General features: G+C 32.2%; 1 protein-coding gene across 2 annotated transcripts in view; it reads left to right on the top strand.

Moving 5' to 3' along the window:
• Positions 1-26750, top strand: part of ftz-f1 (ftz transcription factor 1) — a 238294-nt gene that overhangs the window by 22579 nt on the left and 188965 nt on the right. For both annotated transcript variants that reach the window (XM_075303357.1, XM_075303356.1), the window contains one exon: positions 2870-4506. In XM_075303357.1, the coding sequence (XP_075159472.1) occupies positions 2892-4506 (1615 nt within the window). In that variant the 5' untranslated portion in view covers positions 2870-2891. The remainder of the gene's footprint in view (positions 1-2869; positions 4507-26750) is intronic.

Genomic DNA, 26750 nt, shown 5'->3' on the forward strand with positions numbered 1-26750 from the left:
TATCGGAAATTGATATTTCGATGTGTTACAAACGGAATGACAAACTTATTATACCCCCATCACCATTCCATGGTGGTGGGTATAAAAAGAAAAACAATCTCATATTATCGAATTCTTCAATAGACAAGGACTTCAACAAATCTGATAGGTGAAATCGATATGTGCTTTGCAATAAAAATTTCAAACGAAAGCAAATGACAACTGCAAGAAAACTGTCATGGTACTTAAAAAGAGTTGTTTAAGATAACGGGACAGATAAAAATCCCATGTAATAATGGAAGTTGGACCTTTTTCAACATTTTTTTACATAAATGTGAAGCTGCGATGGTAAACAGAAACGCGGTTTAGCCCAACCCAGGTGGCAGCCCGATGTATCAGGCTCACTTAGACTATTCAGTCCATTGTGATACCACATTGGTGAACTTCTCTCTTATCACTGAGTGCTGCTCGACTCCATATTAAGTTCAATGACAAGGGATCCTCTTTTTATAGCCGAGTCCGAACGGCGTTCCACATTGCAGAAGCTTTGAAACCCTCAGAAATGTCACCAGCATTACTTAATTGGGATAATCCAACGCTGAAAAACTGTTTGGTGTTCGGTCGAATCAGGAATCGAACCCACGACCTTGTGTATGCAAGGCGGGCATACTAACTATTGCAACACGGTGGCTCCCTTAACCTAAACGAATTCGTAAAAAATGATGTTTAAGTCTTAGATGTAATGAAGGTGGAAATACCCCCTGAAAAATCTCCAAATCCCGACTTTATCACCAGCCAAATCCTCAGATCCCCAAAGTGAAAAATATCCCCAACTACGAGAAAAAAATCTCAGTTTGGGTGAAAATGCCCTATGCATCTCCAAAACATGCATTCTGATCGCATCAACATGTCGAAAAACGTTGATCTCTCATTTCATTTTTTTAAGGAACGTGAAAAAATGAAGTCATTCGATGTCAAGTTACGACTATACAGCGGATGACCAATCAAATCGAAGTTTTAGGTGCTCATCGATGTTTGAGTTGAACTCGCCTTGTCGTGGTGAAGAGTGATCCGTTTTCGGCAGTTGGTTTCGACTATCAGGCAGGAGTGATTTAAAATATCACTCCTGCCTGATAGTCGAGTTTGCAAAACTAGTTTCGAACAACCAGGTTGGTTCCATTGAAAAAAAAACAGATTGTTTTTGGGTGCAACGGTAAAAGAGACTAGAAGTGCCTATATGTAATAGGAATTTCTTAACTAATATAATACTACAATGGACTGAATATTCCAATAGAGCTTGAGATAAATCCAGCCTTAGAAGTGGCATTCTAGGGGGTAGGCCAACCAACCCAACTAACGGAAGAATTGCAGCTTCCAAGACTCCTACCAAGGTGACTTAAATCTCTCCTTCTGGAAGACGCCTATCAGTCACTATATCTATATCCAAAGTTGACAATCCATGACATTCTGGAAGGAAATCGGACGACTGTTTCAAGCAACATTCCAAAGGAAAGGCGATAGAAATCCTACTTGGGGAGTGGGTACCACCGTGGAGCAATATTTAGTATGTTCGCCTTGCATACACAGGGTCGTGGGTTCAAATCCCGTTTCGGCCAAACGCCAAAAAATTCCAGCGTCTCCTATCAGTGTTTCTAAGTGGTTTCACCGCAATGTGGAAAGCTGTTCGGAATCGGCTTTAAAAAACAGGTCCCTTGTCCTTGTCCCTTGATCTAAACATAGAATAGGGCTCAGTGATAAGAGATAAGTCCACCACTGTGGTATCACAATGAACTGAATAGTCAAAGTGAGCCTGAAATATCGGGTTGACAATTCCTAACCTTTCAAAGTGAAAGTTGATAGAAATCCTATATGGGAAGTTTTAATTAGCTGCATTAAAATACGCAGATTATGTGGCTCAAGCAGTCGGGGAAAATTCCCATCCACAATTAGAGATATTATACAGAGAGCTCTCCGGAGGACTGAGAAATGGGCCAAGGAAATAATTGGGCATTGGCTGTACGCGGTAGTGGTTAGACCTATAATGCTATGTGGTGTTGAGGCCTTGCGTCCGGCACTGCAGAAGCCGATAAGTTTAGATAAAGTTCACCGCGCTTGTGTATCTCAGACGCATTCAGTAAGACAGTAACAGATTCTCTTAATATCATGCTGCATATATTGCCTTTAGTCATATTAGCCAAACAATCAGGTGCAACAACGGCTGCGTGAGTGTGGTGTTAAAAAACGCACAATCACAGTTCGGTCCCCAAAATAATGCCAGATGTGCAAAACGTAGTGTATTACTCTCTGGCGAAACCACCTTTCGACAAAAAGTGTGATAATTTAGTTCCCACCAGTGAGATGGGGTGCACACAGACTCAGACAGTCCACCTGTAATAAAATCATGGGACTCTGTGGTCCTAAACTCGAAAACTGTCATAGCCGCAAATCTCTGAACGAGATGGCTGAGCAGTACAATATTTATCTAATATGGGTCAGGTACCCACATGAACATACCAGGGAACTGCGAAGCGGATATGGCTAAGAACTACGTATTTCAGGAGAACTAGAATCTGTCGGTATGACTCTGGCTACCTACAAGCTCATCGGTTAGCAGCACTCAGTGATTAGAGAGAAGTTCACCACTGTGGTGTCACAATGGACTGAATAGTCTAAGTGAGCCTGAAAATATCAGGCTGCCACTACACCTAACCTAACCTACTTGGGGAGTGCTCCTATTCACATACCTTTAAATGTTTGCTTTCCTTAGCGGGACTACAATACATCTCTTCGATAGGAATTCGTTAATTTATAGTCCACTTAAGTTTTTTTTTAAGATTTAAGAAAATGAATCCAACAAAAATTACATTTATTTTCCCTTTCCTTATTACAGCTTCGTTGCATGCATCTAGAACATGGAAGAGTACTCTGTTCCCTTATTGGCTGATAGTGCTTTCAATAATCTTAACAATAACAACAACAATAACAACAGTAATAGCAACAACAACCTACTAAACAATATGCATCACCACAAAGATCATATGTTGGGTGCTGGTAGTACACCTAGCACCACTAGTTTTATATATGAAACTACCACGGGCCATCAAACCATGAAACCCGAAATGACAATGGCTAAAGGAGGTGGTGGAGGGGGAGGTAATGATTATAGCTCGTTTACCACATGTATACAACAATCCGCTTTATTGGATCATCGTAATGTTGCCATAGATGCTAATTTAGATGGTGCCGTATCATTGGGTGCTTTATGTGATTTGAAATTTGGTCCTTCGAGTCAAAATTCAGTGATACAAAATGGATCTCCCAGTACACTATTGGGTGGTGGTGTCGGCGGCGGTGGCGTTGGGGTAGGTGGTAGCCAAATAACTGAAGGTCTACCACCATTGATAACAAATCTAGAGGCTACAAATCTAATGGGTGTCTTGCCAAAGGTAGTGGGTAGCTCGGGGATGACAGTGAATGTGCCACAATTTGCCCAAATGTTGTTTCAAAGGGAAATTCCCACACAGCATGCCTCAACATTGGCTCATCCATCATCGATGGTAACATCAACCATAACAGTATCACAAGCACCACCGCCATCATTAGCGCCACCACCTGCAGTACCTACAGCCCCAGTCACACCACCACCCCCCCATACACCTCTTATACAAAGTGGTGTAACCCGTAGTGGCCTTTATGGTCATCATCTATCTATGAAAGTTCATGAAGTACAAAATACTGCCGAGGCCACACGTCATTATCTAGCAAATATGCATGCTACTCCTGCAACCAGTGAAACGACCAGTGAAAATGGAAATATTTTAGATTTTAATATTCCTACTACTGCCACAACTGCCAATTCAGTGGTAATAGCTACAGGTCCTACCAATAGGACATCCATGGATAATACCATGAATACTAATGATAATCTTATAACAACCACGAGTGAGAACAATACCACCACACCGACTCTCATAGGTGGTGGAAGAAGCAATGATAGCAACAACAATAATACCCTACTACACACTGCCAATGATAGTCCGATGAACACAACATCGTCGATTCAGACCACTCAAAATCACACACAGCAGCAAGCAACGTCATCATCATCATCAAGTACCAGATCTACATTACACAGTATTGAGGAATTAGCTGCTAGTTCCTGTAACCCCTCAACATCATCCAATAATTTAATTACAAATAATACTCTTATCAATAATCCTAAGCCAACAACAGTTGGTTCTGAAACACTACCTTCAATGACTATAGATCCTGAGAATAATCAGCAACAATCACAGTCTTCAGAGCATCAAAACAATGTTGCCCAACATCATGGCGATCAACATTTGATGCAGCAACATGACCCGCAACAAGAGTCATCGCCACAACAATCGCATCATCAACATCATCATCCATTGTCTCGTCTCAATTCATCGAATATTAGCAGTGATAGTAATGATGACGATGATGATGATGATTCCATGTCTTCATCCGATGAATATATTGACATGGAATTGAACGATAAATCAGGTAAGTTGATAAAAATATGGCAATATTATCATACATATGGCAATATTTTGTTGAAACAGGGTTGTTAGTATGTCGAAGGACAGGGAGAAAATACCCGTGTGGGGGAGAGAACTAAATTTATTGGTGGGGGTGTTGTGCCTATTTCAAATAAAATAAAAAATATGTTCAATTTAATCCCGAAATCAATTGATTCAAATAAATATTCAATTGCAAATTCAATTATTTGTAAGCTAAAAGTTTTAATGTGAATAAAATGGGACGAGGAGTGGATTGGTGAGCACAAAGAGTGCTGGCTGCAGCTGGTATCACCGAGAAGACTATGTCCCACGAGTTTAACGTCAGCAGAACGAATTGCAGGATATAAATGCTAGTGTTTCGGTATGTAGCTGCTGGAAAAGAGGCAGATTGAGTGTTTCCTATGAGCTAGGAAACCTAATGTTTTCACATTTCTTATGATGTTAATCAGGAGAGACGTATTTCAGCCACACTAGGACAAGCAAACATACTAAGGTATGTGAACAGAGGCACTCCCCAAGGAGGAGTTCTACACCTCTTCTTTGGAATGTTGCTATAAACAACCTTCTGGTTTCCCCAAAAAAATATAAAAAGTGTTGGCATACGCATATGATGTGGCGCTAGACGTCAGGGGAAAATTCCCATCCACAATCAGAGATATTATACAGGGAGCCCTCCGGATGACTGAGAAATGGGCGGAAGATAATGGTCTTGGGGTAAATCCCTCAAAGACAGTACTAGTCATGTACTGCAAAGATCGCAAAACTCTCACGGTTAGGCCGATTTCCTTAGGGGGTATTTAAATTCCCTTTGGTGAGTATGCAAAATACCTTGGCGTTATTTTGGATAGGAAGCTGAACTTTAAGCTTAATATTGAAGAAAGGGCGAGAAAAACGGTAACTTTGTACTCGTGCAAAAAGGCAATAGGAAAAAAGTGGTGACTAAACCCCAAATTTGTGCATTGGCTATACACGGCAGTGATTAGACCTATAATGCTATATGGTGTTGTAGTCTGGTGGCCGGCACTTCACCAGACGACAAGTTTAGACAAAGTTCAGCGTATGGCGTGATTGTGTATCTCAGGCGCATTCAGCAAGACAGGAACAAATTCCCTTAATGTCATGCTGCATCTATTGCCTTAGACATTTTGGCCAAACAGTCAGCTGCAACAACGGCTGTGCGGTTGCGCGAGCTATCGCTGTGGTCGGAAAAAAGTTACGGTCACAGTTCGGTCCTCAAAATAATGCCAGATGTGCCTAACGTAGTGATTATACTTTGGCGAGAGCACTCTATGTACACACATACACATCTCGCATATTATGAGTATTCGCAACATGAATCCTCTTTTGAGACAAAATTGTTCCATGCTCCCCGTGAAAAACTAACATTATACTCTACAAACATATTTGGGGTGGTAATATTCCTTCTCTGGGTGCATCTGTATAAGTTTTGTAGAAGGCAGAGGCCTTACCAGCGATAAAAATGTTTTGGGATTTGGCTAGGTACCGGGATTCGAAAGCATTAGTTTTCTGTATGCGACATAGAGATGTTAACCCTTGTACCACTATGGATCCCTACAATGGCAATATTTTGAAACAAACTCCGAAGAACGAAACTCATGTAGCGAGTGCGTTCTGCAGACAATTCGTCGAGCACCCCAAACAGTAGATCTTGCAATTAGAAGTCAAATGCGAGTCTTTCGTGAACTCCGACAGGACAGCAACACTGTAGTCATCAGTCAGGAGTGTGTGTACTCCAGGCCATAAAGGCCGCCTAGAGCTCCACAGCAATTGGTCCAGATGACCAACAATGTTGAAGAACTTAGGACAGAATGGTACCTGGTTCCTGGCCCATACCTTCAATATTTTTCTCAACACTCACGAAATAGCTGACATCTGGAAAATGGGGAATATTGTTCCTGTTCTGAAACCTGGAAAGTAAGGAAATTTTTGAGACTCGTATCGTCCAATTACCCTTCTTTCCACGTCACGTAGATTCTGGAAGCTATTTTACAGTCCTACTTCGCAAAACATCTAACGTTGACGAAACACCACTGTCTTGTGCGAACTAACAGCCAATATTGCAGAGGGATTGATTCAATACTGTGATTATCGTAGTATTGAATTTGTCTAAAGCGTTTGATATAGTGAACCACACCACCCTCTTGGGAGATATTATGGAACTTCTCTCCCTAATAATCATAAGAGATGATAGTGCGAATTATATGGATTGCAGGCAGTTCTATGTGGAATTCAGAGGAAAGACCTCATCGTCTAGGCGGAATAAACAAGGTGTACCTCAAGGCGTTGTACTGTCCCCTTGATACCCAATGGAGAAATCTACAAACGGTACAAAATTCTGCGCTGTGGATTGTTACTGGATGTCACCCCAAAACACCAGGACAGGATCTGCAACATGAATCCCAAATGCTCTCAGTGAGACAACTCTACTAACTCCTCACCCACCAGACCTGATAAGTGCATGCAAACCATAGCACATCTAGAAGAGTTCCAACCGAACACGCCAAGCCCATTCGGTTCGGTTTCAGAAAAGATATACAGTTAATAAACCACTTGATCGGCGATAACAGTGATGAGGAAGTAAGGACGGCATTGAGAGCGGAACACACAGCAGCGGTTCATAAGGCTATAGATTAATAACAGTGCAGGGTTTGGTTGGGTGGAATTCCACCACCTGTCAGCGATGACGAGAGACGGCTGTCTAGAGAGACCAGGTCAGTGCTATCTCAGCTAAGATCTGTCATCTTCAGGTACTTAAACAGTTATCTCTCTGTCTTCGCTTGTCCTGCAGACCTACTTCACTCTGGACGCATACAGTAGAGCAGCTTGATTCCTTGAACTGGATGTAAGACAGACGGCAGCCCAGAGAGACCAGGTCGGTGCTATTCCAGCTAAGATCTGGCATCCCCAGGCGATGATAGCGATGGATTTTGGAATTTGGATGGATTGTCGGAAAATAATTTTAATTTTTTATGTGAAATAAATTGGCAGTAATCAGCTGAGTGTGGTTCAAAAAAATTCCAATCCCCCTCAAAAATTATCGACAACAAGACAACTCAATGCGAAACAATAAAATTACCAGACATTCAGACAGAAAATTAATTTGTACACGCCTAGGCGGAGTAAATAAAGCCTATGAATGAATGCATTCTGCTACACTGCGTCTGATGATGTCTGTCAGATAGATGGCCTTTGAATGCAATAATAACATCACAACACACAGGCATACATAACAAAACTCACCGCTTCACACTACACCACAACTTGCTCACTTACCTCACCACATCACACTGCACACACACACCACATCTCAAAAGCTGACATTCATCAATGTCAGTGTTGCATTGAGCTAAGTAATGAAGGCAAACAAAAACAAATAGACAGCATGCCACATTTGTTTGTTGCTGATATCACGTTTGTGTGTGTGTGTGCGAATGGGTGATGTGGTGGAGATTCATTTGCGGAAAATGTCTAATCAAAATAGTTGGACATACGAAATGCTGGGGACGCCGGCTACAAAGGCGGCTGTCTATGCAACTCGTAGGCATTTTTGCTTCAGTTTCAGTAGCTGATATCGCAGCAGATGCATTTACAATAGCGATTAGAGCTAAAGTAGTCAGTACGCCAACATATGGAGACCTTCAAAACTAAATTTGCGACTAAAACAACAACACACAAACAAAATGGGCGAGAGAAACTAGCCAGCTATTCCCCTCAGACAAACGGTCTGATGCGTAAAATACAGCAACAAAAACAAAAAACCTAACATTGACAGAGGATATCGAGTGCATAACAACTATCTAATGCAATGGTGTGTGGGGGTGGGGGGCATCTAAGAGACATTAGAAAGATGTAAGAGAGCGAGAGGCAGGCAGTCTATGGATGACGTTACCCCTTGCTTCTGCTACTGCCATTTTGTGCTCCATCTTTTTTTCTCCTTTGCTATTTTTTCTCATAGTAGTTGTAGTGACATTGAGCACTGGTTTTTAGGTAAGTGGGTTAAGGTTAAGCAGTCTATAAATACTTGTTGCATTTATCGAGGTCTAATGCGGTATTATGGAGTGTTGCCACATTGTGGTGGAGTCAAAGGAGAAAAGAGCAACAGGGGAGCCTTACTGCTGCTAGAAATTACCTTGAGTTTCTTTAACAATAAATGTTAGAGAATTTCTAATGAATGTGATGCCAGTGGGATTACTCATAGAATATAAAATGCAATCTAGAAGGAATCTTTGAATATAGAGTACAAAATAAAAGGAAGGAAAAGGAAATTTTATAATATATGCTAGAAGGTTTTACACCTTCCAGTGACCTTGATGCCATTCCAAATAAAGAGAAATGTCGTAGTTAATAAAATGAATCGGAAGACAAAATTTCTTCTATATTTTGTTAAAAGTTTATTTTAATAGAAAAATTTGTCAAAATTGTTTTCTATAGAATATTCCAACAAAATTTTATTTCTATAGAAAATTTTGTCTAAATTTTATATATAAAGAAAATTTCAACAAAATTTTATTTCTATAGAAAATTTAAACAAAACTTCATTTCTAAGGAAAATTTTCTCAAAATATTTCTATAGGAAATATCAACAAAATTTTAATTGAATTGAAAATTTCAGCAAAATTTTATTATGAAATGCATCTAGAAGGAGTCCTTGAATATAGAGTACAAAATAAATGGAAGGAAAAGGAACATTAATATACTATACTAAAAGGCTTTATATTTCCAGTGACCTTCAAGCCATTCCAAATGAAAAGAAATGTCGTAGTCAATAAAATGAATCGGAAGACAATATTTTTTTAAAAGTTTATTTTAATAGAAAAATTTGTAAAAAAATTTTGCATAGGATATTTCAACAAACTTTTATTTCTATAGAAAATTTCAACAAAATTTTATTTCTGTACAAAATTCCAAGAAAATTTTATTTCTTTAGAATATTTTGTCTACATTTGATTTATAAAGAAAATTTCAACAAAATTTTATTTGTATAGAAAATTTCAACAAAACTTAATTTCTAATATTCTATACTTCTATAGAAAATATCAATAACATTTTAATTGTATTGAAAATATCAGCAAAATTTTAATTCTATAGAAAATTTCAACAAAATTTTATTTCCATACAAAAATTTTCCAATTTTTTTTCTATAGAAAATTTCGGCCAAAATTTATTTTTATGGAAAATTTCAGCAAAATTTTATTTCTATAGGGAACCTTTTCAAAATCTTATTTCTATAGACAATTTCAACAAAATTTTATTTCTATAGAAAATATCAGCAACATTTTATTTCTATAGAAAATATCAATAAAATTTTAATTGTATTGAAAATTTCAGCAAAATTTTAACAGGTTGGCTGATAAGCCCCCGGTCTAACCAAGAAAAACACATTTTTTTTGTCAAAATTCGTTTTTATTATTCAAAATAGTTCCCTTCAAGAGCGATACAACGATTATAACGACCTTCCAATTTTTTGGTACTCCTTCGGTTTTGCCTCAAAATAGGCCTCAGTTTCGGCGATCACCTCTTCATTGCAGCCAATTTTTTTCCCTGCGAGCATCCTTTTGAGGTCTGAGAAAAAGTCGCTGGGGGCCAGATCTGGAGAATACGGTGGGTGGGGAAGCAATTCGAAGACCAATTCATGAATTTTTGTCATCGTTCTCAATGATTTGTGGCACGGTGCGTTGTCTTGGTGGAACAACACTTTTTTCTTCTTCATATGGGGCCGTTTTGCCTCGAGTTCGACCTTCAAACGCTCCAATAACGCCATATAATAGTCACTGTTGATGGTTTTTCCCTTCTCAAGATAATCGATAAAAATTATTCCATGTGCATCCCAAAAAAACAGAGGCCATTACTTTGCCAGCGGACTTTTGAGTCTTTCCACGCTTCGGAGACGGTTCACCGGTCTCTGTCCACTCAGCCGATTGTCGATTGGACTCAGGAGTGTAGTGATGGAGCCATGTTTCATCCATTGTCTCATATAGACGGAAAAACTCGGGTGTATTACGAGTTAACAGCTGCAAACACCGTTCAGAATCATCAACACGTTGTTGTTTTTGGTCAAATGTTAGCTCGCGCGGCACCCATTTTGCACAGGGCTTCCGCATATCCAAATATTGATGAATGATATGACCAACACGTTCCTTTGATATCTTTAAGGCCTCTGCTATCTCGATCAACTACATTTTACGGTCATTCAATATAATTTTGTGGATTTTTTTGATGTTTTCGTCGGTAACCACCTCTCGGACCTCGGAGGACGGCCCTCCGTGCTCATTTCACCACGCTTGAATTTTGCATACCAATCAATTATTGTTGATTTCCCTGGGACAGAGTCCGGAAACTCATTATCAAGCCAAGTTTTTGCTTCCACCGTATATTTTCCCTTCGGAAAACAGTATTTTATCAAAACACGAAATTCCTTTTTTTCCATTTTTTTCACAGTAACAAAAGTTGCTTCACAAAAGACGCTCTATGTTATCTCACAAACTAATTGACTTACAGACGTCTAATTTTGACACGAATCATTTGAAGGTTGGTACTATATAAAAATAATATGCATTTAATACTAGCGACGCCATCTGTTATTTCCATAGAAAATTTCAAAAAATTTTTTTTTTCTATAGAAAATTTCAACAAAATTTTATTTCTATAGAAAATTTCAATAATATTTTATTTCTGTAAAAAATTTTAGTAAAATGTTATTTCTGTAGAAAATTGTGTTAAAATTTCTATAGAAAATGTTGTTAACATTTTATTTATATAGAACATTTCCACGTAATTTTATTTCCATAGAAAATTTCAACAAAATTTTATTTCCATAGAAAATTTCAACAAAATTTTATTGCTATGGAAAATTTCAAGAAAATTTAGTTGTATAGGAAATTTCAACAAAATTTTATTTCTATAGAAAATTTTGTCAAAATTTTATTTCTATAGCAAATTTTGTTAAAATGTTATTTCTATAGAAAATTTTATATTTATGGAAAATTTCAGTAAAATTTTATTTCTATAAGAATTTTGGCAAAATTTTATTTCTATAGCGTTTTTCGAAAGTGGGATTTTCAACTATGGCTTAATGTGTCTTTACATATAATGTAAATGTAAAAAATTTTAGCAAAATGTTATTTCTGTAGAAAATTGTGTTAAAATTTCTATAGAAAATGTTGTTAACATTTTATTTATATAGAACATTTCCACAAAATTTTATTTCCATAGAAAATTTCCACAAAATTTTATTTCCATAGAAAATTTCAACAAAATTTTATTCCTATAGAAAATTTTGTCAAAATTTTATTGCTATGGAAAATTTCAAGAAAATTTAGTTCTATAGGAAATTTCAACAAAATTTTATTTCTATAGAAAATTTTGTCAAAATTTTATTTCTATAGCAAATTTTGTTAAAATGTTATTTCTGTAGAAAATTTTATATTTATAGAAAATTTCAGTAAAATTTTATTTCTATAAGAATTTTGGCAAAATTTTATTTCTATAGCGTTTTTCGAAAGTGGGATTTTCAACTATGGCTTAATGAGTCTTTAAATATAATGGGGCCTCTAATGCTCAATATTCGTGCACGCAGAGAAGGAATATGATATCATCTCTTCAAAATGTTATTTTTGGCAGAATAAAAAGACAAATTAAGCCACAGCTGAAAATTCCTTTTTCGAAAAACGTACAAAGAAGGAGAGATATATCAAACGAATGGATGATCAATGGACCTTCACCATAATGGTGCATTTAAACCTTAATTCAAATGTACATAATGAGAAAAAACTATAAAACTTTGAAAAAGGCTTGATTTCAACACTATTTCAAATGTGATTTTTCAAATATGTGTGAATTCACATATATTTGAAAGGGTAATATTACAAATTGTTTGAGATTGTATTTGCCATATGATTTGATCACTACACCTCCCCTCACCCCTACCAAAACATTCACTCATTTGCTGTCTTTGCTGTTGCCGTCGTCGTTGTCGTCATCATCATCCTCCTAGAGAATTGATAATTGAGTTTTCTTAGTAGACATTGTCATTGTAATCTCTTCAGCCTGCTGTTTCTCGTCTCATGGAATGTTCTCCATTTGAATTTCTCATTCAATGTTATTTCGCAATGCTGCTGCTCTAGTCTCATGGAAGTATCCTTGTATCCAATCTCGAGTGTATTAGAAATACCGATTGAGCTTGACCTAAATTCTCAATGAAACAAACCAATATGTGTGAGTATGTGTATAAGTAGCAATAGAAAACAACAACACCAGCAACAACGACAACATGAAATGCACTAAAAAATGCATATTGTTTGATGTGTTGTTGTTTTTTTTTTATTTTGTTTTGTTTGTGCTTACTTGCTGGCTTGTGTTATTGGTGAAAACAGCGGCGTCATGTTCTAATTGCAAAACTTGTACATTGGGCCGAAGCGAGCGAGCAAACAAACGAAGCAACCAACCAACCATTCACAGTTTAAGTGAAACATGCAATTTGAGCCTTCTGCCTATGAATATGTATTCTCGTATTATTCACATTGTACTAGGACAGGCAAGAGGGCAAGGTGTTTTAGCTTAGAAATAAGCCGTAGAAATTCAATAATGGCAGGCCTTTAGAATAATTCTAAATTACCTAATAACTGGGCTAATTTGATTTGATATTATGCCCAAGGATAGTCATGGAAAACAAATGTACACTCACACACATATGCATACACGTCAAGGAAGAGGTTAAGAATGTGAAATTTAAATTCAAAGACATTCATGCCCTAATGAGTTCTAATGGGTTCTATTCAATGAAAAAATTTAAAAATATATATATTTTAAATAACCCTGACTAGTTATTTGTTATTAGTACACTTATAACAAAGAAAAATTAAAAAAAAAAAACAAGTATATACGGCCGTAAGTTCGGCCAGGCCGAAGCTTATGTACCCTCCATCATGGATTGCGTAGAAACTTCATCTAAACACTGCCATCCACAATCGAATTACTTAAGTTGCGGTAACGCTTGTCGATGGCAAGGTATCTTAAAACCTCCTAACACCATCTTCTAAATTGTATGTAAGTCCATACGTGGTTTATATTAAATCAAAAAAGATCGATCCAATACGTATATAATTCAGTTTGACAAAGTAGACATAAAATTTTGACAAAATTTTCTACAGAAATAAAACTTTAACAAAATTTTCTATAGAAATAAAATTTTCACAAAATTTTCTATAGAAATAAAAATTTTGACAAAATTTTCTATAGAAAGAAAATTTTGACAAAAATTTCTACAGAAATAAAATTTTGACAAAATTTTCTATAGAAATAAAATTTTGGTAGATTATTTTTGGCTATAGTGGCAACCATGATTATGAACCGATATCGACCAATTTTTGTGTGATTGGACCAATTTTGGTATGGTTGTTAGCGACCATATACTAACACCACGTGCCTAATTTGAACCGGATCGGATGAATTTTGCTCCTCCAAGAGGCTCCGGAGGTCAAATCTGGAGAATGTTTTATATGGGGGCTATATATAATTATGGACCGATATGGATCAATTCTGGCACTGTTGTTAAAGATCATATACTAACACCATGTTCCAAATTACAACCGGATTGGATGAAAATTGCTTCTCTTGGAGACTTCGCAAGCCAAATCTGGGGATCGGTTTATATGGGGGCTATATATAATTATGAACCGATGTGGACCAATTTTTGCATGGTTGTTAGAGACCATATACCAATATCATGTACCAAATTTCAGGCGGATCGGATGAAATTTGCTTCTCTTTGAGGCTCCGCAACCCAAATTTGGGGATCGGTTTATATGGGCGCCATATATAATTATGGACCGATGTGGACCAATTTTTGCACGGTTGTTAGAGATCATATACCAATACCATGTACCAAATTTCAGCCGGATCGGATGCAATTTGCTCCTCTTTGAGGCTTCGCAAGCCAAATCTGGAGATCGGTTTATATGGGGTCTATATATAATTATGGACCGATGTGGACCATCGGTGTGTTGTGTGTATACCAACACCATGTACCAAATTTCAGCCAGATCGGATGAAATATGCTTCTCTTAGATGCTCCACAAGCCAAATCTGGGAATCGGTTTATATGGGGGCTATATATAATTAAGGACCGATATGGACCAATTTTTGCATGGTTGTTAGAGACCATATACCAACATCATGTACCAAATTTCAGCCGGATCGGATGAAATTTTCTTCTCTTTGAGGCTCCGCAAGCCAAATCTGGGGATCGGTTTATATGGGGGCTATATATAATTATGGACCGATGTGAACCAATTTTTGCATGGTTGTTAGAGACCATATACCAACACCATGTACCAAATTTCAGCCAGATCGGATGAAATATGCTTCTCTTAGATGCTCCACAAGCCAAATCTGGGATCGGTTTATATGGGGGCTATATATAATTAAGGACCGATATGGACCAATTTTGGCATGGTTGTTAGAGACCATATACCAACATCATGTACCAAATTTCAGCCGGATCGGATGAAATTTTCTTCTCTTTGAGGCTCCGCAAGCCAAATCTGGGGATCGGTTTATATGGGGGCTATATATAATTATGGACCGATGTGAACCAATTTTTGCATGGTTGTTAGAGACCATATACCAACACCATGTACCAAATTTCAGCCGGATCTGATGAAAGATGCTTCTGTTAGAGGTTCCACAAGCCAAATCTGAGGGTCCCTTTATATGGGGGCTATACGTAAAAGTAGACCGATATGGCCCATTTTCAATACCGTCTGACCTACATCGATAACAACTACTTGTGCCAAGTTTCAAGTCGATAGCTTGTTTCGTTCGGAAGTTAGCGTGATTTCAACAGACGGACGGACGGACGGACATGCTTAGATCGACTCAGAATTTCACCACGACCCAGAATATATATACTTTATGGGGTCTTAGAGCAATATTTCGATGTGTTACAAACGGAATGACAAAGTTAATATACCCCCATCCTATGATGGAGGGTATAAAAATATGTATATACACTACCAAAAAAACAAAAAACGACGGCATTTAGGCCGAGTTTACTTAATTTTACAAAAACATCAAAAATTAAAAAAGGAGGCGCTTAAGCCAAGGTCTCTCAAAATTTTTTAATGGAAATTATTACACGTAGAGAAGAAACCCAAAACATGTTTCAAGAGCAAAATGTTATTTTTGGACGGGTGAAAATGGAACATTTTTGTCGCAGAAATGTTGTTTTCTTGGCAATCATATACTTGGTTGCCGAAACCACTTACATAATTTTCGAAAAGAAGACATGATTGCGACACACATGTCACATGTTCACCGTCCAAAAAGTAAAAGCTAATATTTATTAAATTTATTTTAAATAAAATTTGTATTGAATTTATTAAAATACAAAAAAAAAACATTAAAGAAAATTTTATGGATATATCCGTGATATTAAATTTTACTTTATACTAGGAAAACATGGTTATTTAAATCCAAATTTCATAATATATGGTAGTATTATGTATTCTGTATTAAAGACATAATAATGTTTTACTTAAAATAACAAAATATTATTTCTATAGAAAAATTTTATAAAAATTTTAATTCTATTGAAATTTTGTCAAAATTTTATTTTTATACAAAAGTTTGTCAAAATTTTATTTCTATAGAAAATGTTGTCAAAGTTTTATTTCTATAGAAAAAAATTCGAAGTTTTATTTCTATAGAAAATTTTGTCAACACTTTAGTACTATAGAAAATTTTGTCATAATTTAATTTTTATTTTGTTTCTATAGAAAATTTTATTTCTATAGAAAATTTTGTCAAAATATTATTTCTATAGAAAAATTTTATAAAAATTTCAATTCTATTGAAATTTTAGTTCTATAGAAAATTTTGTCAAAATTTTAGTACTATAGAAAATTTTATCATAATTTAATTTTCATTTTGTATCTATAGAAAATTTTATTTCTATAGAAAATTTTGTCAAAATATTATTTCTATAGAAAATTTTATAAAAATTTTAATTCTATTGAAATTTTGCCAAAATTTTAGTTCTATAGAAAATTTTGTTAAAATTTTATTTCTATAGAAAATTTCATCGAAAGTTTTATTTCTATAGAAAATGTTGTAAAAGTTTTATTTCTATAGAAAATTTTGCCAAAATTTTAGTACTATCGAAAATTTTGTCATTTAATTTTTATTTTATTTCTATAGAAAATTTTGTCAAAGTTTTATTTCTATAGAAAATTTTGTCAAAATTTTAGTACTATAGAAAATTTTGTCATAATTTAATTTTTAGTTTATTTCTATAGAAAATTTTATTACTATAAAAAATTTTGTCAAAATTTTATTTCTACAGAAAATTTTGTCAAAATTTTATTTCTATAGAAAATGTTGTCAAAGTTATATTTCTATAGAAAAATGTTGTCAAAGTTTTATTTCTATAGAAAATTTTGTCAACATTTTAGTACTATAGAAAATTTTGTCATAATTTAATTTTAATTTTGTTTCTATAGAAAATTTTATTTCTATAAAAAATTTTGTCAAAATTTTATTTCTATAGAAAAATTTTATAAAAATTTTAATTCTATTGAAATTTTGTCAAAATTTTAGTTCTATAGAAAATTTTGTCAAAATTTTAGTACTATAGAAAATTTTATCATAATTTAATTTACATTTTGTATCTATAGAAAATTTTATTTCTATAGAAAATTTTGTCAAAATATTATTTCTTTGGAAAATTTTATAAAAATTTTAATCCTATCGAAATTTTGTCAAAATTTTAGTTCTATAGAAAATTTTGTTAAAATTTTATTTCTATACAAAATTTTATCGAAAGTTTTATTTCTATAGAAAATGTTGTAAAAGTTTTATTTCTATAGAAAATTTTGCCAAAATTTTAGTACTATAGAAAATTTTGTCATAATTTAATTTTTATTTTATTTCTATAGAAAATTTTGTCAAAGTTTTACTTCTATAGACAATTTTGTCAAAATTTTAGTACTATAGAAAATTTTGTCATAATTTAATTTTTAGTTTATTTCTATAGAAAATTTTATTTCTATAGAAAATTTTGTCAAAATTTTATTTCTATAGAAAATTTTGTCAAAATTTTATTTCTATAGAAAACTGATGATCCTCTTAGTTGGAGAGTTCTATTAAGGAAATTTTACCAAAACATCAAGAATTGTACCAAACAGTAAGTAATCTACCATTTTTAGTAGAATTCTACCAACTGTGGTCTCAGACCAATATTTCAATAAGTTACAAGTCTATAATAACCTATCCCCTCATCATAGGTTGGAGAATATAAAACCACTACAAAATATACAGAAATTTAACAACCGTTTGTATTTTTTTTTTTGGGTGGTTTTATAAACAGACATCGTTTCTAACAGTGCATGTGCTTATTGTACCCATACGCCAAATATCGTGTTTTCGTTGTTGTTGTTGCTATTATGCATTTTGCCTGACATTGATCTAGTTTTAAAATGAAAACATAAACAAACCGACTCACAAAACAAACGCAGGTTGCTTTAAAATAATCACTGCATTTGCTGCTATCGATACGCACACACACTTATAGTGGTTGATTATAATAGGAGGCGGCCTACAGTCGTCTGTCGACGGACGACTTAGTTGCACCTCTAATATACAATAACGTTATAGCCTCCCTCTCGCCCCTGCTTGCATACGTTACACTCTAGCATTTCAAAGAACATGCAACAAGCTAGCAAAGTAGACATCAGTCAAGAAATGGGTCAAAGTCAAACATCGGAGCTATGATGGCGACGTCGACTAATATTGTTTGGCATGACAAAGTGATGGCATTTGTTGTGCATCCATCGCTCACTCTCCCTTTCTCACTTTTGGTTAGCGAAAGTGCAAATGCAATAGAACATGAATGAATGAATGTTTTCTTTGCACCAACAAGGTTGCCAGACTTGATTATGGTATAGACAACAGTGTGGGTATATGCTTAAACTCTATTTGTGTGTGTGATTTGGGAGGGGGTGCTATTCGGTGTGGTGGATTTATTCCACAAATATTTACGTTTCATAAAATGAAAATGGCGCATTATATAGAGAAATAAGGCCAAGGTTATGATGACATTGACATACATTCCATAAAGTTGAAAGTATATAAGACCCGTTATGGATATGTATGTGTGCAACCAACTACGTTGTTATGCCGCCATTTTGATTTTTTGTTGTTGCAATTATTCTTCAATATTGCAATGGCTCACATTTTACTCTATTGGCTTCCCGCAACAACGACAACAAGAACAATCATAAATAAGCCGCTGTTGTGGTTCTTCGTTTATATGTTGTTGTTTTTTGGTTGTATTTGTTGCAAGGTTAGTTTTGTGATGTTGAATTGAATGAAATTACAAAGGTCCAAGGTAATGGCAATTCATGAAGGCGTACGGTACGCGTACTATTAAACATAACACATATGGGTGTTAAATCCCATTCTCACTCACTCTCTTCCTTGGCCTCTCTCTCTATCTCTCTTGTGCTATAGTTTCAAATGCCGTGTCTTTAGTACTGCAATGTAATGCTTCGTTGCATCTTCATTGCATTTTTGTCCTTGTATGGGGTGTTATGTTATTCTTATATTGCCTTTGTTTTCTTAGTTGCCAAATTGAAGGACTCCCACAGGTGTTTGCTACAAGGTTGCCATTTAAAAATTGTAACATTTCAAGGATATGTTCCACATAAGAACTATTTATGACCATAAAAGAAAACCAAAGTTGGAGGTTAAATAAAAAAACTGGCAGAATTTTTAATATCGATGGTTAAGAAATGTAATAAAATCTTCGTAAAACTAGTTATAATAAAATATTTATAATGAACTTTTTTATGAGAAATCGTAATCACGGTGTTAAAAAAATTATGAATTTTTTAATGGAAAATATTTTTTTAATAAAACAGAGAGAAAGTTTGCACAGAAGTTTACATTATTTTCCTAAAGGAGCAAGCTAAAAGCTTTTTTTTTTTTGAAAAAAAGAGAACTTTTTTATGAATTTTATTTATAGAAAATTTTCATTATGAACTCTTGTATAAAAAAATATAACTTTGAACTTTCCATTATATTCCCTTATATTGTGTTTTTTTTTTCAAATATAATAAAATAAGTTCTTTCTGAACTTTTTATAGAAAATTTATTTTCTTTCAAACGTTGTTTTAATAGAAAAATTCCACTATGAACTTTATTATGGCGTTTTTACATAAAAATCTTCATTATTTTTTAATTTTTATAATTTTTTGGCCCAATAAAACTTTTGATATGACCCCACCTGTTATTCATTGATTGATTGATTTGTATGTCACTGTAGTCCCAACAACAACAACAAACAGTCTTGTAACCTAGAACAAAAGTTTCGAATAATTTAATTAAACACAAAAGAATTTTAATTAAATTATAACAAGCCAAACACATTATAGCCAATATTAATAGCAATCAAATACAAGCATAAACAATAATTTAATTGCATATAGAGACAGATGAGCACCAGCAAGAGATTATTTGAAATATTGGTGATATAGAGAGAAATAGATAAACCACCGTAATATACAAAGGGGAGAGTGAGTGATACGTGGCATGTATGACAGAGAGACTCATAGTGCAAGGAGAACACGACCACAAACAATAGAAATGCATTTATATTATTGTTGTATTTAACCTTAACTCAATGTAATGAAAATAAAAACAACATCAAAAAATCTAAACAAATATAAAGAAAGATCTATAACAAAAAAGAAAACAACAAACAAATTCGAAGTAAACGAAAATTACGAGAAAAAAATATACCAAACAATTTTACTGAACTATGCCAGTGGGTCGCTTGAAAATGACCTTGTGCTACATTTTGTGCTACACATTCAAACACTTGCCAAGAGATGGGTGGGTGGCAGAGGTAAATGCAATATGCTCTAGAAAAGCAGATTGTCATGTAAACGAAGCTTTACATGAGTCGCTGTAAGGCCATATATATTTCGTAGCTAGAAGAGAGGGGGTTCTTGGCAGGGGGTTTTAAGAATAAAAAAACTATAACAACTGCAAATTGCATTATTATTATTTTAGTTAGTTATTGTACACTTAGAGAAAATAAATAATAAACTCTATAAGAAATCTTCGTAATGAACTTTTTTTATAAGAAAAAAAAAACAAAATATATTAATAGAAGAAAATTTTATCTATTAAATATTTTCATAATTAAATTTTCTATAAAAAAAGCTCATAACGACATTTTTCTATAAGAAAAATGCTTGTACTTTAATTTATTATAATATACCTCCATTGTGTTTTTTTAGCATTGCTGGCATTATGCTATTGGGCTTTTGCGCATTTTATTTTTAATATTTTTGTGGTTTTGTTGTTATTGTTGGTTTTTGTTGTTGTTGTGCATTTGCGGGATGTGCCCTGACCTAGTTACATTTTTGATTATAAAAAATATTTTATTGCATTTGTTTGTTGTTTTTATTGTTGTGTTTGCAATTTGTTATTTAATTTTCATTGCATTTTAATATTTGGCTGATTATTAAGCCGATCACATTAGCAAGCACTTTGCTATGGATGTTTAGTCGTCGTGTTAAACATCCTAACGATCATAGTGAGTCATATCTACATTTACTTTTGTTTGTTTAGTTTTCGCTTTCAATTTCATTTTGAAATTTAATGTTCCTTTGTTCTTACCTTCTTCCTTGGGGGTTTTGTTTATTTCTTATTTTCCTTTGATATCTTCCTTATGGAGGAATATTCGAAAGCTAAAATCGAGAGAATGTTCTTTGTTGTTGCTACAATGTATGCCAAGGCAGGCACACAGTGGTTCACGAACACAGTTGCCACGGTTGGTAGAATTCTACCAAAGTAAAATTTTGTCAAAATTTTCTATATAAATACGAGAAAATTTTCTATAAAACTAAAATCTTAACAAAATTCTCTATAGAAACAAAATTTTGACAAAATTTTCTATAGAATTAAAATTTTGACAAAATTTTCTATAGAATTAAAATTTTGACAAAAATGTCTAAAGAAATAAAATTTTGCCAAAATTTTCCATAGAAATAAAACTTTGACAAAATTTTCTAGAAAAATAAAATTTGGACAAAATTTGTTATAGAAATCAAATTTTGACAAAATCTTCCATAGAAATAAAAAAAATATATAAATAAAATTTTGACAAAATTTTCTAGAGAAATAAAATTTGGACAAACTTTTCTATAGAAATAAAATTTTGACAAAATTTTCTAGAGAAATAAAATTTTGACAAAACTTTCTAGAGAAATAAAATTTTTACAAAATTTTCTATAGAAATAAAGTTTTGTTGAAATTTTCCATAGAAAAAATTTTGACAAAATTTTCTATATAAATAAAATTTTGACAAAATTTTCTAGAGAAATAAAATGTTCACAAAATTTTCTATTGAAAACACAATGCCATTTTTTGTTGTTACAATGAATGCCAAGACGGACACACAGTGGCTCACGATCACGGTTGGCACGGTTGGTGGAATTCTACCATAGTAAAATTTTGACAAAATTTTCCATAAAAATAAAATTTTGACAAAATTTTCTATAGAAATAAAATTTTGAGAAAATTTTCTATAGAAATAAAATTATGAGAAAATTTTGAAAAAATTTTCTATAGAAAACAAATTATGACAAAATTTTCTATAGAAAACAAATTATGACAAAATTTTCGATAACAATAAAATTATGACAAAATTTTCTATAGAAAACAAATTATGACAAAATTTTCGATAAAAATAAAATTATGAAGAAATTTTCTATAGAAAACAAATTATGACAAAATTTTCCATAAAAATAAAATTTTGACAACATTTTCTTAAGAAATATAGTTTTGACAAAATTTTCTATAGAAATAAAATTTTGCCAAAATTTTCTATAGAAATAAAATCTTGACAAAATTTTCTATAGGAATAAAATTTTGATAAAATTTTCTATAGAAATAAAATTTTGACAAAAATTTTCTATAGAAATAAAATGTTGAAAAAATTTTCTCTAGAAATAACATGTTGACAACATTTTCTATAGAAATAAAATCTTGACAAAGTTTTCTATAGAAATAAAATCTTGACAAAATTTTCTATAGAAATAAAATTTTGACAACATTTTCTATAGAAATATAGTTTTGACAAAATTTTCTATAGAAATATAGTTTTGACAAAATTTTTCTATAGAAATACAATTTTGACAATATTTTCTATAGAAATAAAATTTTTACAAAATTTTCTATAAAAATAAAATTTTGACAAAATAAAGTTTTGACCAAATTTTCCATAGAAATAAAATTTTGACAAAATTTTCTATAGAAATAAAATTTTGAGAAAATTTTCTATAGAAATATAATTCTGAGAAAATTTTCTATAGAAAACAATTTATGACAAAATTTTCTATGGGAAATTATGACAAAATTTTCGATAAAAATAAAATTATGAAAAAATTTTCTATGGAAAACAAATTATGACAAAATTTTCCATAAAAATAAAATTTTGACAAAATTTTCTATAGAAATAAAATTTTGACAAAATTTTCTATAGAAATAAAATTTTGACAAAATTTTCTATAGAAATAAAGTTTTGGCAAAATTTTCCATAGAAATAAAATTTTGACAAAATTTTCTATAGACATAAAATTTTGAGAAAATTTTCTATAGAAATAAAATGTTGAGAAAATTTTCTATAGAAAACAAATTATGACAAAATTTTCGATAAAAATAAAATTATGAAAAAATTTTCTGTAGACAACAAATTATGACAAAATTTTCCATAAAAATAAAATTTTGACAAAATTTTCTATAGAAATAAAATTTTGACAAAATTTTCTATAGAAATAAAATTTTGACAAAATTTTCTATTGAAATAAAATTTTGACAACATTGTCTATAGAAATAAAATTTTGACAAAATATTCTATAGAAATAAAAGTTTGACAAAATTTTCTATAGAAATATAGTTTTGACAACATTTTCTATAGAAATATAGTTTTGACAAAATTTTCTATAGAAATACAATTTTGACAATATATTCTATAGAAATAAAATTTTGACAACATTTTCTATAGAAATATAGTTTTGACAAAATTTTCTATAAAAATAAAATTTTGGCAAAATTTTCTATAGAAATAAAGTAAAAATTAATTTAGATTAATTTGATTTACTAATTTTAAATTATTTTGATTTTTCAATAATATTTAATTTAATTTAGTTTTATTTTATTTTATTTTACCTTAGTTTTATATTATTTTATTTCCATTACACTGTTGTAAGCTTTAATATAAAATGGTTATGTTAAGTTACATTACGTTACGTTGTTAAGGCTTTAATCCACTGTTAGTGTCTCTCTCTCACTCTCTCTCACTCCTGTTTATTGTCGCTATTATCAAGAATACTTTAGACGATGTCTATCTTCGTCATCCATGTCAAAACCATCACTTGGCTGCTGTCATATGGAGGATTTTCCGTTCCATTTTGTTTTGTTTTTTGCCTGGCATAAATTTCTTGCTTTTTATATTGCGGAAGGTCTGGTCTGTCTTCTGAATCAGCAATATTCAGTTGACTTTATTTTTTTTGTTTTTAATTTTGCTGACTGTGACTCTCAATGTAGGAAGGGCTTGGGGTAAATGAAGATTTTTGTTGATTCATTTAAACAATCGAGCAAAAATTAAAATGAAAATTAATTTACTCAAATTACTCAAATTTAAAATTTTTTGAAAAATCTATAAAAACCAGACCAGCCATCTTTGGCTGGCGGTATATACCATAAATCTGAACATGGCTAATAAGTATTACTATAAGTTTGGCCAGACTTGCAAATGAGCCCACAAATGTTTTTTTTAATAAATCATAAATTATTATTGCTAAGTACCATCAATTAATGTTAACGAGACTCACAATACTTTCGTAATCCCTTAAAATTAATGGCGCCCCAAGCGAAATCCACAGCTGGGGAAAAACTTTGGATTTTCCAAGGAAATGTATTTTACATACGCTAAGGTACATTTTCCAATTGAATTCATTACAGAAGAACAAAAAATATTAACTCTAAGAAATGGTCACAAAAAAACCCTACAAAAAATATATGTAATGATCATTTTTATGGAAATGAAATTGAAATGTAAACCAGTCAGAAACAAACGTAAAAAACATAAGACAGTCAGTAAGTCAGTCAAATGATGTAATATTGCAAAACAAAACGTGATTAAAAAAATACAAAATGTAAAACAATTGTTTAAACGACCCGTTTAATCATTCAAAATACAAAACTACCAGACGGACGGACGGACGGACGGACGGACAGACTGATTGCCATATACAATATGAGTTAGGGTTTTAGCGTTTTTGGTGAATAATGTTAAGAATAGGTAGCTACAGGGGGGATGGTGGTAAGCAAAGTAAATATCCTTATGCCGCAGTAAATATATTCAAAATGCTACCAAAAATGCATGAGCTAATAATTTACCAGCTCTCATAGAAATTATCTCGATTGACGTTATCTTTTATGCCATTAACACTGATAACCAAATGCTGAATAAAAAAATTACAGAGAACAGAAGAAACACAGAGAAAGAGAGAGGGAGAATGAGAATGAGAGAAGTCGATAGTGAGAGATAGAAATGAAAGCAACTACATTAAATCTTAGGCGACTGGAAAATGCTCTATTTTTTATTTTTAAATTGCTATTTTTTTTTTTTGCTTTTACAAAATATTTTAAATTTGATTAATTTTTTTGTGAATTTTTGTATTACAGAAAAAAGTGTAGCATATTTTGTATAGTACAAAATTTTATAGTATAGACAATTTTTTATAAAAAGGTTTCGTATACAAAATTTTGCGGGTATTTTTTCGTAAAGAAGCAATTTTCGTACAAAATTTTTGTAAAAATCTTTCGTTCTGAAATTTTTTTTCGTATACAAAATTTTCTCTTAATTTTTCGTGTAGAAAGGAATTTTTAAATACTTTTCGTCTCGAAAAAAAAAAAAATTACTAGAACAAAAAATTATTTTGAATATTAATGTCATTTGGAAATTGTTGAGAAAATATTTTATAAAAAATTCTCCTAGGAAAAGGGGTTTTGAACATTTTTCGTAAAGAAAATATTTTTGTAAAATGATACATAATTTTCTGAAAATTTTTCGTATGGAAAATATTTTCTTTATTTTCGTAGAGAAAATATTCTTATGAAATTTTTTCGTAAGAAAATGTTTGCTGAGAAACATTCTGCAAACTTTGGAATTTTTTTCTTATAGATTGTTTCGTGTGGCAAATATTTTCTGAACTTCGTTCGCAGAGAAAAATTTTTAAATATATAAATTTTCGTAAGAAAAATTGTTTTTTTTTTTTGAAATTTTTTTGCACTGAAAACATTTTTTAAGTAAACCACATTTTTGTATGCCCACATTTTTATGTAGAAATGTTTATATTTAAAAAATTTTCGTACCGAAAACATTTGGAAAAAAATCCAAATATTTGTAGTATAGAAAATATTTTCCGAACTATTATATTTAAAAATTTTCTTACCGAAAACTTTTTGTAAATTTTCGTACCGAAAACATTTTGTAAATTTTTCGCAAAAAATCAAAATATTTGTAGTATAGAAAATATTTTCTGAACTATTTAAAAATTTTCCTACCGAAATCTTTTTGTAAATTTTCGTACCGAAAACATTTTGTCAATTTTTCGCAAAAAAAATCTAAATATTTGTTGTATAGAAAATATTTTCTGAACTATTATATTTAAAAATTTTCCAACCGAAAACTTCTTGTAAATTTTCGTACCGAAAACATTTTGTAAATTTTTCGCCAAAAAAAATCTAAATATTTGTAGTATAGAAAATATTTTTTGAACTATTATATTTAAAAATTTTCCTACCGAAAACTTTTTGTAAATTTTCGTACCGAAAACATTTTGTAAATTTTTCGCAAAAAATCTAAATATTTGTAGTATAGAAAATATTTTCCGAACTATTATATTTAAAAATTTTCTTACCGAAAACTTTTTGTAAATTTTCGTACCGAAAACATTTTGTAAATTTTTCGCAAAAAATCCAAATATTTGTAGTATAGAAAATATTTTCTGAACTATTTAAAAATTTTCCTACCGAAATCTTTTTGTAAATTTTCGTACCGAAAACATTTTGTCAATTTTTCGCAAACAAAATCTAAATATTTGTAGTATAGAAAATATTTTCTGAACTAATATA

Source organism: Haematobia irritans, chromosome 4 (genome assembly GCF_050003625.1).
Source record: "Haematobia irritans isolate KBUSLIRL chromosome 4, ASM5000362v1, whole genome shotgun sequence".
In the NCBI taxonomy this organism is placed as follows: Eukaryota; Metazoa; Arthropoda; class Insecta; order Diptera; family Muscidae; genus Haematobia; species Haematobia irritans.